General features: G+C 46.1%; 1 protein-coding gene across 1 annotated transcript in view; it reads right to left on the bottom strand.

The window, feature by feature from the left end:
* MAX (MYC associated transcriptional regulator X) overlaps positions 1-13160 on the bottom strand; it is a 35112-nt gene extending 21952 nt beyond the window's left edge. The window contains exon 1 of the mRNA XM_088465301.1: positions 12870-13160. Within this exon, the coding sequence (XP_088321427.1) occupies positions 12870-12905 (36 nt within the window). The 5' untranslated portion in view covers positions 12906-13160. The remainder of the gene's footprint in view (positions 1-12869) is intronic.
* Positions 13161-14078: the final 918 nt, after the last annotated feature.

The following is a 14078-nucleotide window of genomic DNA, read 5'->3' on the forward strand; positions in this document are numbered from 1 at the left end:
CAACTGACAAAGCTCACTCTCTGTAATCAGTAGCTGGATCTGATGTGCGCTACACATTACATGCGTTCACATGAGAGAGTGTCACGTGATGTCTTATGCAACATGTGATTTGTTTTAAACTCCTGAAGCAGTGTGGCCCCAGCTTAGCGACTCTCCACGTATAGGAATCGTAACTAATATCTCTACGACATCAGCCTTACTGTAATGGAAGTGCAGCCTCTATTACATTTCACACTCTCGTGCCAGACTCTCCCCATTACATTGTAAGCCCACACAAGCAGGGCCCTCCGCATTCTTGCTTGCCCCCATCGTGTCCGCCTTTGCGTCCTTTTTTCTCGCCTCCTGCGCATTCTCTATACCAGCTATTAGGTATTATTGGGCTAATTCAGAGATATGTGCTAACCCGATTAGCGCACATCTTCAATTGTGCCATTGAGAGGGCGGCAACGGAGGAGTGTCGGAAGGGAAGAGGCCGGGATCTCCATCGGCTGACACAGATTTCCTGGCCTCATTTGAGCAGTGCATTCGCTTTCTTCACTGACGCCCTGGTCACTCAGCCGGCAGAGGATCACGCAGATGTTTTGGGTTTCCAAGTGGTTGATTTTAAAGAGAGAGTGTGGCCGGTCCATGAAGAGGGCACAATTAACACTTAACCAGATATGCATCATACAAAGTATATTATGTGTCATAATTCCAGCATATACAGGACCAGCGATCACAGTAAGCCATTAGATGCGGCAGCAGGACCATCCTGCCTGAGCTGAATGTTTTTATCTCATATGTGGGCACCATTCCAGAGTATTAGAGCAAGTCCAGGAGTCTGGGGGAACAGCAGAAGAACCTAGCACTGCCCTGGACATATATAGCGTTCCTGCTAGGCTGTTTTAGCGGGGCGCGGCGCCCTGCCCTCTTTCTGGAAGGCAAAAAGTGCCCTGCCCTCCAGAAGGAGGGCAAAAAGCGCCCTGCCCTAACAGCCTGCGGGAACAGTCTTCACCCGCGAGTCGCAGTGTCCCGCGGGTGAAGAAATGTGCGGTGACCCGGTCACCGCCGGAGAATAGACGCCGGGCGCATGCGCTCGGCATCTATTCTCCCTGTCTGCAGGGCTTGGGGGCTGCCCGGCGTGTCCGTAAGTGCCAGGCACGCCCCCAAGAGTGACGAAAAGGGGACGCGTCTTATAGACACGCCCCCTTTTCGATGACCACGCCCCCTTCTCGGTCGCGCGCACGGACATGCCCATTCTAGCTCCGGCGCCCTGCCTCCCGCCGGAGCTAGAGGGAACACTACATATATGTACATTTTGGTCTCCTTATGCACTGGATAGTGTATTTTTATACAGTATTAATAATGAACCCTATTGAGGGTCTATAGTAGTGCACCCAAAACAGCGCATGTTTTCCAGATCTCCTAGGTTGTGCGCAAGTGTATTAATTACTGACTGGCTCATGTTAAAAGATCCACAGATGGTGCTAATTATTTCATTTGTGATACTGAGAAGAACATGCAGCACTAGTAAAATTATATTATATTTCTTATGTGGTCATATTGTGGGCTGGGGAGGGGGCTTTCCAAGCAACCTGAACCCCCCCCCCCCCTGCATTTGCCTATGTGTATAATAATTTATGTGCCGTGCATAGAAGTACAATAGCACTAATCCTAAATTATGACTATAAGGGCACGATTCTATTCAACGCGATGTAAATAGCACCGGGAGATAGCTCCCGGAGCTATTCAATTCATTGCGATGTTAGGTCGGGGGAAGGCTCGTTCTCGCGCCTTAAACAGGGTGTTTAGGCGAGATAACGGGCATTCCCCGACCTAACTTCCCGGCGCGAGGCTGTTTTCCAGGCGCGAAGGGCAGAAAACAGCCTCGCGCCGGGACTTTTGTCGCATTTCTTCTCTCATCCCCGGAGGGATGCGAGAAGAAATCCTTAGTCGGACTTGGCAGGGCGGTGTATTGAATAGCTCCGGGAGCTCACTCCCGGCGCTATTTACATCGCGTTGAATAGAATCGTGCCCTAAGTCTCTTTCTCTATACTCTACCAAAACAAAGCACAGTCTAACCGGAGGGAAAAAAACAAAAACCAACTACAGAAAAGAACAACAGTAGTATTAAATGTACTTTGTCAGATTAAAAAGTAAACAAATGCAACTTTATAAATTTAGTGATCAACTGAACCTTGGCAAAAATAAAATGATCTGTATTAGTGCTTTGGATTGGTAATCCTATGAGAAATTGGCTTTACTGCACAGCAGAAAGGTGTCCTTGGAAAATCTTTCCAATGTTAAATATATTTACAATGTGGGACCTATCGTGCCGCTATAACGCTTCCTGCTTCGCCTCTTTACCGAGGTGAAGCAGGAAGCACCAACAATGAGATGTATGAACATCTCATCTGCCGGAGCGGGAGAGTGATAACTGCCCCCCTCTGCCGATTCCTGCCAGAGCTCACAGCGCATTGGCCTAGTGCTAATGCGCTGTGTCTCAGCCCCTGCCAGCTCCACTGAGCATGCGCGGGATCTCGCAAGCATCGCAAGATCCCGCGTGTATCCCTAGAGTTGGCAGCCCCCGCAGCAAGGACAGCGCTGTCCCTGCTGTGGGGATAGGGAATCGCCAGGCTGCAGCTGTCGATAGTTCGCCTGACCAATCCGCCCGCTGAAGCTGACTGTTCATACATAGTCCTGCCCATCGGCGCTACTATCTTGTAGATAACAGCACCGATGACAGGGGCACATAGCTCAGCCCCCCAATCATACATGGGGAGAAACGGTATCAGCGCACATAACATATGCTGATGCCGCTTCGGTGGTTAATACATCTCCCCCTTTAAATCATGTAGTAATGTCTGAATTCTCACTATGATGGAAAAAAAACATGGTAGAGCAGCATGTGGGGAATTTGGTTGAATAAATCAGGCATTTTAAGGCATAACAATTACTTTTTAAAAATCATGGATATGTGCAAATCAGCACTGGGATGAAGGTGTTTGTGGGTAATATAGTGCATGTGACACGTGTTTGGCCAACAGGAATGCTTTGGTATGCTTGTGGGTTCTATTAAAGATGAAAAGAACACATTTAGAACTTCAAATAGAACTTTAAAGAGAAACCAAGGCACCACTGAAATCAGAATGGAACCCAAAATCGACTGTAAAACTGGGCATCCACAATACAATTATCTGTCAGATATCTGTCCAATCTGGCTGGTTGGAATGAAAACCTGGTAATGTATGGGAGCAAATGACAGTCGATCATATGGTTTTAAACACTGAAAAAAAGACAAGAAAAAATTGATCAAATTGGTTATATTTGTGTGTTTTATCCAATTTGTCTGAACGACCATTTTTGTCTGTTATCCAGTGTTTGAGAGCAAATGGTCGATTGTCATTTGCTCCCATACATTACCAGGTTTTCATTCCAACCAGCCAGATAGCTGACAGATAATTGTATATTGTATGCCCAGCATTAGTGTTTCTATTTAAAATAGATCATTTACTCTGGTTGATTTTGTGGGGATGTTGGTTCAGTTTTGGTTGACTTTAAATAGAACCAAAATCAACCCTTCGCAAATTTAGCCCCTGATCCGAAAAATCGGGAAGTAGGTAAGAACTGGAACTGCTATTATAGAACTATCACATGTATCATCCTCCAAAACCCTACAGCTGTTTTGTTATGCAATGAAGAGACTCTATCGTTAACCAACATGCTCCCCCTGCTGTGGTCCGTTGGAGTTCAACTTAAAGCGCTTCAGTGGTTGATGAAATACAACTTCCAGCGTTTTTACCAGTCTTTTGTAAATCTAAAGGTGTCCATCCACTAGGCCATTAAATTGAGCGATTGATATCATTATCGTTCGAAAATCGTTTGCAGATAGTTTAAAAAATGTCTAAAACGACCAGCGATGCGCGCTCCCGCTGGTCGTTTTTAGATATCTATCATCGTGCAGACATGCTGGACAACCTGACGATAACGTCAGGTTGAGCATGTTTGCAGATGATTGATGAGCCTGCACTGAAGGACTGCTTGCTCAGTGCAGGCTCATCACACGACTGACAAACGACTGCACGATTACAGTGTAGTCGTTTTCATGTCTGCTAGTGGATGGGCAGCTTAAGACTTTCATACTTTTAACTTACTAAAAAAAGAAAAAAAAAAAAAAAAAAAGCTTTAATCTTACAGTCAGGTCCATAAATATTGGGACATTGACAGAATTTTCATATTTTGGCCTCTATTCACCACCACAATGGCTTTGAAATGAAACAAACAAGATGTGCATTAACTGCAGACTTTCAGATTTAATTTGAGGGTAATTACATCCAAATCAGGTGAACGGTGTAGGAATTACAATGGTTTCTATATGTTCCTCTCTCTTTTTAAGGGACCAAAAGTAAAGGGACAAACTAAACAATCCTAAATCTAACTTTCACTTTTTAATACTTTGTTGCAAATCCTTTGCAGGCAATCACAGCCTGAAGTCTGGAACGCATAGACATCACCAGACGCTGGGTTTCATCCCTAGTGATGCTCTGCCAGGCCTCTACTGCAAATGTTTTCAGTTCCTGCTTGTTCTTGGGGCATTTTCCCTTCAGTTTTGTCTTCATCAAGTGAAATGCATGCTCAAACGGATTCACGTCAGGGGATTGACTTGGCCATTGCATAACATTCCACTTTTTAGCCTTAAAAAACTCTTTGGTTGCTTTTGCAGTATGCTTCGGGTCATTGTCCATCTGCACTGTGAAGCGCTGTCCAATGAGTTCTGAAGCATTTGACTGAATAGGACCATATAATATTGCCCGAAACACTTCAGAATTAATTCTGCTGCTTTTGTCAGCAGTCACATCATCAATAAATACAAGGGAACCAGTTCCATTGGCAGCCATACATGCCCATGCCATGACACTACCACCACGCTTCACTGATGAGGTGGTATATTTTGGATCATGAGCAGTTCCTTTCCTTCTCCATACTCTTCTCATCACTCTGGTACAAATTGATCTTTGTCTCATCTGTCCATAGGATGTTGTTCCAGAACTGTAATGACTTTTTTAGATGTTGTTTGGCAAACTCTAATCTGGTCTTCCTGTTTTTGTGGCTCACCAATGGTTTAAATCTTGTGGTGAACCCTCTATATTCACTCTTGTGAAGTCTTCTCTTGATTGTTGACTTTGACACATATACACCTACCTCCTGGAGAGTGTTCTTGATTTGGCCAACTGTTGTGAAGGGGTTTTTCTTCACCAGGAAAATAATTCTTCTGTCATCCACAACAGTTGTTTTCCGTGGTCTTCCGGGTCTTTTGGTGTTGCTGAGCTCTCCGGTGCGTTCTTTCTTTTTAAGAATGTTCCAAACAGTTGATTTGGCCACACCTAATGTTTTTGCTATCTCTCTGATGGGTTTGTTTTGATTTTTCAGCCTAATGATGGCTTGCTTCACTGATAGTGACAGCTCTTTGGATCTCATATTGAGAGTCGACAGCAACTGATTCCAAATGCAAATAGTTCACACATAGGTTTATATATGGTATGCTTTATGCACAACAAAACAAAAAAAATGCTGAATGAATAATTGAAATAAAAAACTAGAATATAAAAAAATGTATATATAAATCAATAGAGAATTGTGAGGTTTCTTCCTCAAAAAAAAGGAAAAATATATACATATACCTGCATTATTATGTTTTTTTTTTTTTATACTTAGTCATATGCTGGCTGTAATTCTAATGAAATGAGCTACGGCAGAGCCCAACAACATGCTGAGATCTCAGAGATAGTTGCACCTATAATGCTGGGTACACACTGGGGGCCTGATTCAGAGCCGGACGCTCTGACCAGAGCGCTCGCTCTGAATCAGGGCCCTCCTACCTAAACTTGGAGCGGCCTTTTGGACGCTCGCATAGCTGTGGGTTACCACCCACAGCTTATGCGAGCGTCCATGATGATGGTCGCGATGGTCAAGACCATCGCGACCATCGGGCTTGCGACGAGACCCTGCGGTAGGGTCTCGGTGACCGCAAGCCCTGGAGTGATTTTGGCTCTATCAGAGCCAAAATCACTCCCACTGACATCACTAGTGATGTCAGTGGGGCCGGACCCAGACGGTAGGCGTTCCCATGGGAACGCCTCCGTCTGGCAGCCATGCCCCTGGCACGCCCACCAAAGGGGGCGTGCTGTCAATCAACATCGACAGCACGCCCCCTTTGGTGCGAGACCCGGAGCGACGGCTACCCCGTCGCTAGCAGGGTCTTGCACATGCGCACTAGGGCACCATCGACCCGCTTGCGAGCGCTCAGCGCTCGCGAGCGGGTCAGAATCAGACCCTGGGCGATATGTCTGAACGATGTAGTTCACAGACATATTGCATCGGCCGTCCAGTACAGCTGATGGCCGATATATTGGCACATCTGGCTGAGTGTACGGGCGGTCAGCACTTCCTTCAGGGACTGACGTCACAGCTGGGCGGGCAAAACCAAATGCCTGCCCAGCTGTGACATCAGGATGACATGTCGAGTGGCCGATAAGCAAGTGCGTATACTTACCAGAATCAGCCGCTCGGTTGGCGTGAGGGCAAGTCGGCCGTCAAGTCGTGTATCATGCTTTAGCTAAGCAAACAGATGTCTTTATGGGCAAACGATTGCACCCTGTATCTAAGCCAGGCTTCTCTTAGCTTACAGAAACTCTTGTCCATGGTCACTGACTGATTAAAATCCTCAGTAAAACAAACCATCAGAACTGTTGGAAATAAGGTGCCGCAAATGTCAATTCTAATTCTGAGTACACACTTGTCGACCTAGCGTCTGTTCAGTAGACAAATTGGTAGTACCTCGGTCCAATATGCCTGTAAACGTCTGAAGCACAGCCGATATATAATATAGATATATAGGTACGTCTGGCTGTGTGTACAGGTGACCAACCGCCCGGCCGTACACTGGCCACTGGAACCTCCGACATGGACATCACAACTAGATGGGCAAATTTTAATGCCAGCCCAGTTGTGATGTCTGGACAGACAATGAGCGGCTGATTGGTAAGTATGTAAAGCTTACCAAATTGGCCAATGGGTGGCTTTGGCGTGTACCCAGCTTAAGTTTATGGCACTGATTAATTTTACAGGGTATATTTGTTTTTCCAAGTGTAAGAGAAAACACTACATTCTGACTCTGGGGGGGGGGGGGGGGGGGAGGTTTTGAGCAAGTTAATTAGCCACAGGACAAACTGCAGACTTTCAGCTCCCAGGTTCAGAGTTGTTCAATTAAATCATGCAGTAAGCCCCATCTCCCACAGCTAACGCACAGTAAGGTACAGATTCCGGGTTAAGTGCCCAAAACTATGCAGTTACCACCCACGGTAAGCCCCAAGGGTGCACTTAGTGCAGATTTCTGTTCTAACCCTCCAGGTTACTGCGGACTTTGGGGGTCATTCAGACCCACTCGCGAGCGGCAGTACGCTCGCAAGTGGGTCGATGTTCCCCACTGCGCATGCGCACGACGGAGGGAGCTCCGTCGTGCGCATGCGCGAGACCCGAGGAAAGTCCTTCGCTCGGAGTGTCTCATCAAAGGGGGCGTGCTGTCGATGGTGACTGACAGCACGCCCCCTTTGGTGGGCGTGCCTGCCAGACGGAAGCGTTCCCAAGGTAACGCCTACCGTCTGAAGCCGGCCCCACTGACATCACTAGTGATGTCAGTGGGAGTGATTTTGGCTCTGATAGAGCCAAAATCACTCCTGGCCTTGTGGTTGGGAAACCCAACCGCAGGCTTTCACTCGCAGTTCCGATGGTCACGATGGTCAAGACCATCGCGACCATCTTGTTGGACGCTCGTATATGCTGTGGGTGGTGACCCACAGCTATACGAGCGTCCAGGAGGACGCTCCATTATAATGGAGGTGGGCCCTGATTCAGAGCGAGCGCTCTGGTCAGAGCATCCGGCTCTGAATCAGGGCCTTTATTTGAATAGCTAAGGGCTCTTAACCCAGCTGCTAAAAGCCTGCGGTAAGACCCATGGTTAACTGAATAAGTTTGTACTTAAGAAACAGGCCCAGTCCCTTTTGTCAGGTAACTTATTTGAAAAGCACAACTGGTCACATGGATGTACGGTAATCTAAGGATGAACAAATGTGATAGACATAGAGCCGTATTCAATTTGAGCCGAGACGCGTTAAGTTAACGCGGCCCGGACTTAACGCCGACTTCGCCTGTTTTGCAGGCGTTAAAGTATTGCGCGCGTCCACGCTTTATCCCGTATTTAATTTCAAAGTACACGTAAACGGCACCCGGCGATACTGTAACAAGTGGAAAGTACTGTCATTTTTGGGGAAATCAGCCTGTCACCCCCCAAATGATGCTCTGACATGAGGGTTCACTATCGTACCCCCCGATTGGGCTTGCTGAAGCTATTTGGTGTTTTTAAATGGGCTCAATATCTGCTAAATAGCATTTTTCTATACCTGATGCAGAATAGTATTCAGGAGTATTTTTCCCAGAAAATAACTTATCCCAGCAAATTTGGGGTACTTGAAAATGGGGGTCAGCATATTTAAACTTGAAAAAGTGAACTTGAAAAAATTGTGAAAAATCCACCTGCCGCAAACACCTGCAATCAAACAAACAAATGAGGCATACTCGGGAACCCCCCAGAGTCAAGTTCTCTAGTTTTTAACTTTGTACCCCAACATTTATTTTTTCCGCCCCCTTTTTCAAAGTCAATTTTTGGGGTGTCCTTAAGTTTTTTTATTTTTTGACACAGATTACCTTTGGGGGACTGTCTGAAGGCTGCACGGGGGTTCCCGAAACGTTGCACCCAAAACCCCAATTCTGCACTTTTTTCTGCCTGCCATTCATAGGCGATACTTTACCGCCTATTACATTGTATTGACTTTCAGCCTAGGCAGAAAGTCTTTCAAATTGAATACGGGGTAAAACCAAAACAGGCGATAATGACGTCATCGGCGGTAACAACGCAGATCCGGACTTAACGCTTCAAATTGAATACGGGCCATAGCCTGTAGGCGATAGGAAACAGTCTGAATCATAGTTTATGGGCCAGACTCTATTTGCGGTGAAACACAATCCGTAATCCTATATTGTGCACTATGGGTCTGATTCAGCATGGATCACAATTGCAACCGCATCCGTAGATCAGCCGACTGTTGCGTACAAGCTTGAGTAAGCACTGCGGTTACTTATGCACCGTGGAATCCATCGCAGAGTGAGTGACAGGCCGTTAGTTTTTGAGGGTGGTGACGGGGGAGTGGTTGCAGAAACGCAGGCATGGCTGTCCGTTTGAACGCCGTTGCATGGGCGTGCATAAATTAGTTACTGCGATGGCCTACGCAGCCTGATTACTCACTGCGTGCGACGAGACTTGCAAATTCTGAGACAGGTCAGACCTGCTGTAATTGTGCGTGAGGGGCCGATGTTCTTCGATGTATTGCAGGACTGCGAGGTATTATGGATGCGACAAGGCAGTAGTGGGCGTCTCCATGCTGGCTGAGCGGTGGCAGACATTAGCATATTTTTCGCAGACTCATTGCGTGCAATTACGCAGCTGCAATCATAATTGCAATCTGTGCTGAATCATGTATATTGACTGCAGAGGTAAACCTTGATCCCTGTTTGAAAAATCTAAAGCTGGCCATACACCAGACCAACTTTCCTCCAACTAGTTGGTTGGAATGGAAATTCCGTAATGTATGGGAGCAAATGACAATCGGCAATTTGCTCCCAAACACCAGAAAACACGAAAAGGGTCGTCCAGTAAAGTTGGTTAAATCCGTTTGCTTCAAAAAACTTGTCTGAGCAGCAGCTTTCGGCCGTAGTCCGATAGTTGGGAGCAAATAGCTGATTGCCAGTTGCTCCCATGTATTACTGGATCTTCATTCCAACCAATCAACTAGATGTTTGGAGGAAAGTTGGTCTGTGTATGGCCAGCTTAAGTATTACTCAATAGGGGGAACTCAACTAATCAAGATGGAGCCGATGTGCCGTTCCAGGAACAGCACATTGCGTCTGTTGGCATTGCATGTTTTACCTGGCACACCAAAGAGGTGGCAGGGAAAACGTGCAATGTTGGTCCTACTATATTATAGTGTACATGCTAGCACCCTGCACCTGTCACAACCTGTGCAGTCCCTCTTTCCTGCCTGGGGTGTCGCTCTCTGCTGTGATGCTTCTAGCACACAAGCTTCTGACTCTCAGCAGTTTGTTGCATCAGCAGAGTGTGCTAGAATCACCAGATCAGAGAGCGACACCTCAGGCGGGATAGAGGAACTGCATGGGTTACGACAGGTGCAGGGTGCTAGAATGAAGACTAATATGTGGCCGATTTGTGCGTAGCCGTGCAAGCTACATGTTAAAGAATACATAAAGTAGTGTTAATTTATTTCATATATGGCATCAAAGTCCACTGTTTATCCCTGTTCATGCAATAGATGCAGGACAGAGCAGTAGGCCAAGTAAACAGTGTACAAGCCCTGAATAAGTACTTTCAACAATTAACATTTCCACACATAAAACAAAAAAAAAAGTAGCACTGAATGTTTTTGAATAATGTGCTTTGGCAGAATAAACCCACATATATTGTCAATTTCTGGGTTCCACCTGAAAACATGCAAGATTCTTAGGAACACCAAAGGCTGCATCAGTCTGGCTGACCGGGCCTGTTTTTCAGTCATTTATCTGAGGAAATCCAGAAATGTTAACACCGAATTTCATCAGACTGATATAAGAATCAGTGGTAACAGGTAATGTTGACATAACCCTATTACAATCAAAATTTGGCAACACCAAGAACTAAGGTAACTGACAGACAATATAAACATGACATATGCCCTAATGAAGCAAGTATCAGAATTGAAACAATTTTGGGAAAGGCCAATTGCTAAAGTAAACAAAACGAGAAAAAAAAACGTGACATTCGTCCTAATGTAATAAGTATCAAGATTTTCGGCTATTACTCATTTACTTCAATTTTATGTAACGGTTTGAACACCATCGTTCCCGTCATACAGTCACCTAGAGACAAAACATAAGCTGTGATTCTGGTAGACGGACTAAACCAACGTATTTAAAAATACACATTTGCACAACGCAGATTGTGATAAATGACCAAGAAAAGGATTCTTACAAATAAAAATCTTTCCGCAATTCATTAACACTTTGAATTTGCAATCTCTACACATAAAACATACATATTTCTGTACCATATTTTTAGGTCAAATTAATACTTTTGCCCGCTGGAGCCCCTATGTACAGGAAGGCCTGCTACCTAGCACATCATTCGCCAGCAGCCCACTAAAAGTTGACCAACTCTGTATATCACGAGTATAACGTGCATCCAATACTGTTTCATTCACCTCCCATCACTTTATCTTAAAGTCTAGCAGATTTACACTACACACTAAGATATAACGAATAAACAATTTTATATCAGGTCTGCTACTCTCATAACCCACACCGTGCCTGGCCAACCTGTGGCTCTTCAACTGCTGTGAAACTACAAGTCCCAGCATATTTTACCTGGTGGGAGGGTATGCTGGGACTTGTAGAATCAGAACTGAACAGCTTGGAGAGCCATGGGTTGGCCAGGCCTGACTCTCACATCTAAAACACTAATTTTAACAATACTTATATTGAATTCATAATACATGTAGGACTTTAATGCTTGAAGACAATTAGTATTTTAATTATACTATGTGATGTCCTCACTGTAATCTCTTTTTAATTATTATTTTTTTTTTTAAAAGGGTTTAAGGGGTTAGACCAGTGGTAGACACTAGAGGGAGGGTTAGGCTGCAGGAGAGGTGGGTTAGCGTAACGGTGACTTGCCAAATTCTGTCGGGATTCTGACTGTCAGGATGCCGCTGTCAGTATTGTTATCGTCGTCACCCTGACCGCCGGGATCCCCTACCCAACCGTCTATAGTCCAGAGGTTCCCAAACACGGTCCTCAAGGCCCCCCAACAGATCAGGATTTAGAGATATCCATGCTTGACCACAGGTGGATTAATTAGTACCTACCACCTGTGCTCAACCATGGAGATCATTTCACTAATGTCTCTTGTTTAAGCTTATTTTGTACTGTAAATGTAAAGCACTTTGGGCGGAATTCAATTGATTTCGCGGCCCGCATCTCCCGTCTAAAGTGACATGAGATCGCGGGCCGCTATTCAATTGTGCCAGAATTTCACGCTGATCGCGCCCATAGAGGTCAGGTTTAACCGCGTAAAGCAGCTAAACCCGACCAAAGTGCTGGGCGCGATCTCGAAAAGTGATGTTTGGGAGCCCCAACCATGTCACTTTTCGCACATTTCAGCTCTCATCCCCCAGGGGCTGCGAGCTGAAATGTAGCGCTTGGCAGCTGATTGCGCCCGACAGGAGCAAGAATAGAATAGCTCCGTCGGGCGCGATAGGGGCTGGAGAGAATTGAATTCCGCCCTTTGAGTCCTTTAGGAGAAAAGCGCTATATAAATCAAATTATTATTATTTAAAACCTGGACTGTAGGGGAGCCTTCAGGGCCGCGTTTGGGAACCTCTGGGATATACATTTGCATGTATGATTCGCATGCGTCTCTTATAGTAACTTGTATACACAATCATTCTATAACATCAATATGGCAAAATAAATATATATATTTTTGTTTATATACACACGTATGCATTATATATGTAATGTATAAGCGTATATATATATATATATATATATATATATAATGGGTTACCAATCTGAACACCCGTGGGCTCCCCTAATGTAACCCTTTATCTTCCTCACTGCCATGTCCACCAGGGCCACAATAAATGGGCAGCAGGCAGGGTAATCTGGGAGCAATGCCCCGGACAGTCAGACAGGTGACCCCCGGGCAGGGGTATAAGGGCACTCACGTCGCTTTCCACCTCGATGTCATCGTTATCGCTCATGCTTTCATACACCCAGGAGGAAGGTGGTGTGACCCGGCGGGGAAAGAACACACTGGGAAGGGAAGGCGGCCGGCTCGTTGCGAATCCCCCCAAAAGAGAAAAACAAAATAAAATAAACTAAAATAAAAAATGAAGCGGAACTGGGGAGAAAAAGAACCCGGATATGGAGGGGGGAAGCCGGAGGACGGGGGGGAGACCCGCACTGTGCCCAGGAAAACAGATCAACGGAAGCCACACGTGACTATGCCCTGCTAGGCATCATTAGCCGGAGCCGCGGCCTCCGACCTCCCCGTGCGCCGGCGCTGCCGGGAAATGTAGTCCCTCACCGCTCACAGCAGGCAGCGGCCGCAACAGTCAGCGGTGGAGTAAAAACTACACCTCCCAGAGGCTTGTGGCGCACGAGTGGAAGGAGGGAGCATGCGCCGGGGCCGCGGTGGCTGCCGGGAAATGTAGTCCGTGGAAAGGGTTTCCCGGAAGGCTGCTGGAGACACGTGGATGCAGCTACTGGGGACAGTCACTAGAGGGGGAGATGTATCAATGCTTCTAAGGAGGACTAGAGGAGATGTTGCCCATTCTAGCTCTCCTATATCAAGTGCAGGCCATAAAATGAGAGGTAGAAGCTGATTGGGTGTTGTGGTAAAGACCTCCACCTATCCTCTGTAGAATGTTTGATCCATCTCCCCTATTAATGTTTTGGATAGTGGTCCTGGGGGCTGTCCCTGTAGCTGGGTCCAGGAGAACTACACGTTTTGAAATTTGATCATGAAGGGAGGGTCTACATAACCTGTTGCTTTACTGGCATGCTGACACTTCCTTAGGATAACAGCAACAACTTGATGCCCGGCCTAATTAGTTCTGTGACTAGCCTCACTGATTTAAGAACACAGGGGGAGATGTACTATGCGTTATTTGTGTGGACCCGCAATGCCGTCGGATCGCGGTGAAGCGGGTCCTCTTCACGGCCGCATGTATTAAAAGAATTTTGCAGAAGAGGGTGAGCGTTCATTCACCTGTTTGGCAAATTGTGCTCTCCCTCTTTTGGCGGGGCCACTGTCACTGACCGGCACTTGCGTGCATACTGCACGTGTGCTGATCAAATTCCTCTAAGAAGCACCTGCGGCTTATACAAAAAAAGAAAATTAAGTTTACATTTTTTATTCTTGTGTATGCACA

The sequence above is a fragment of the Taudactylus pleione genome, unplaced genomic scaffold, assembly GCF_031769625.1.
Source record: "Taudactylus pleione unplaced genomic scaffold, aTauple2 ptg001956l, whole genome shotgun sequence".
Classification (NCBI taxonomy): Eukaryota; Metazoa; Chordata; class Amphibia; order Anura; family Myobatrachidae; genus Taudactylus; species Taudactylus pleione.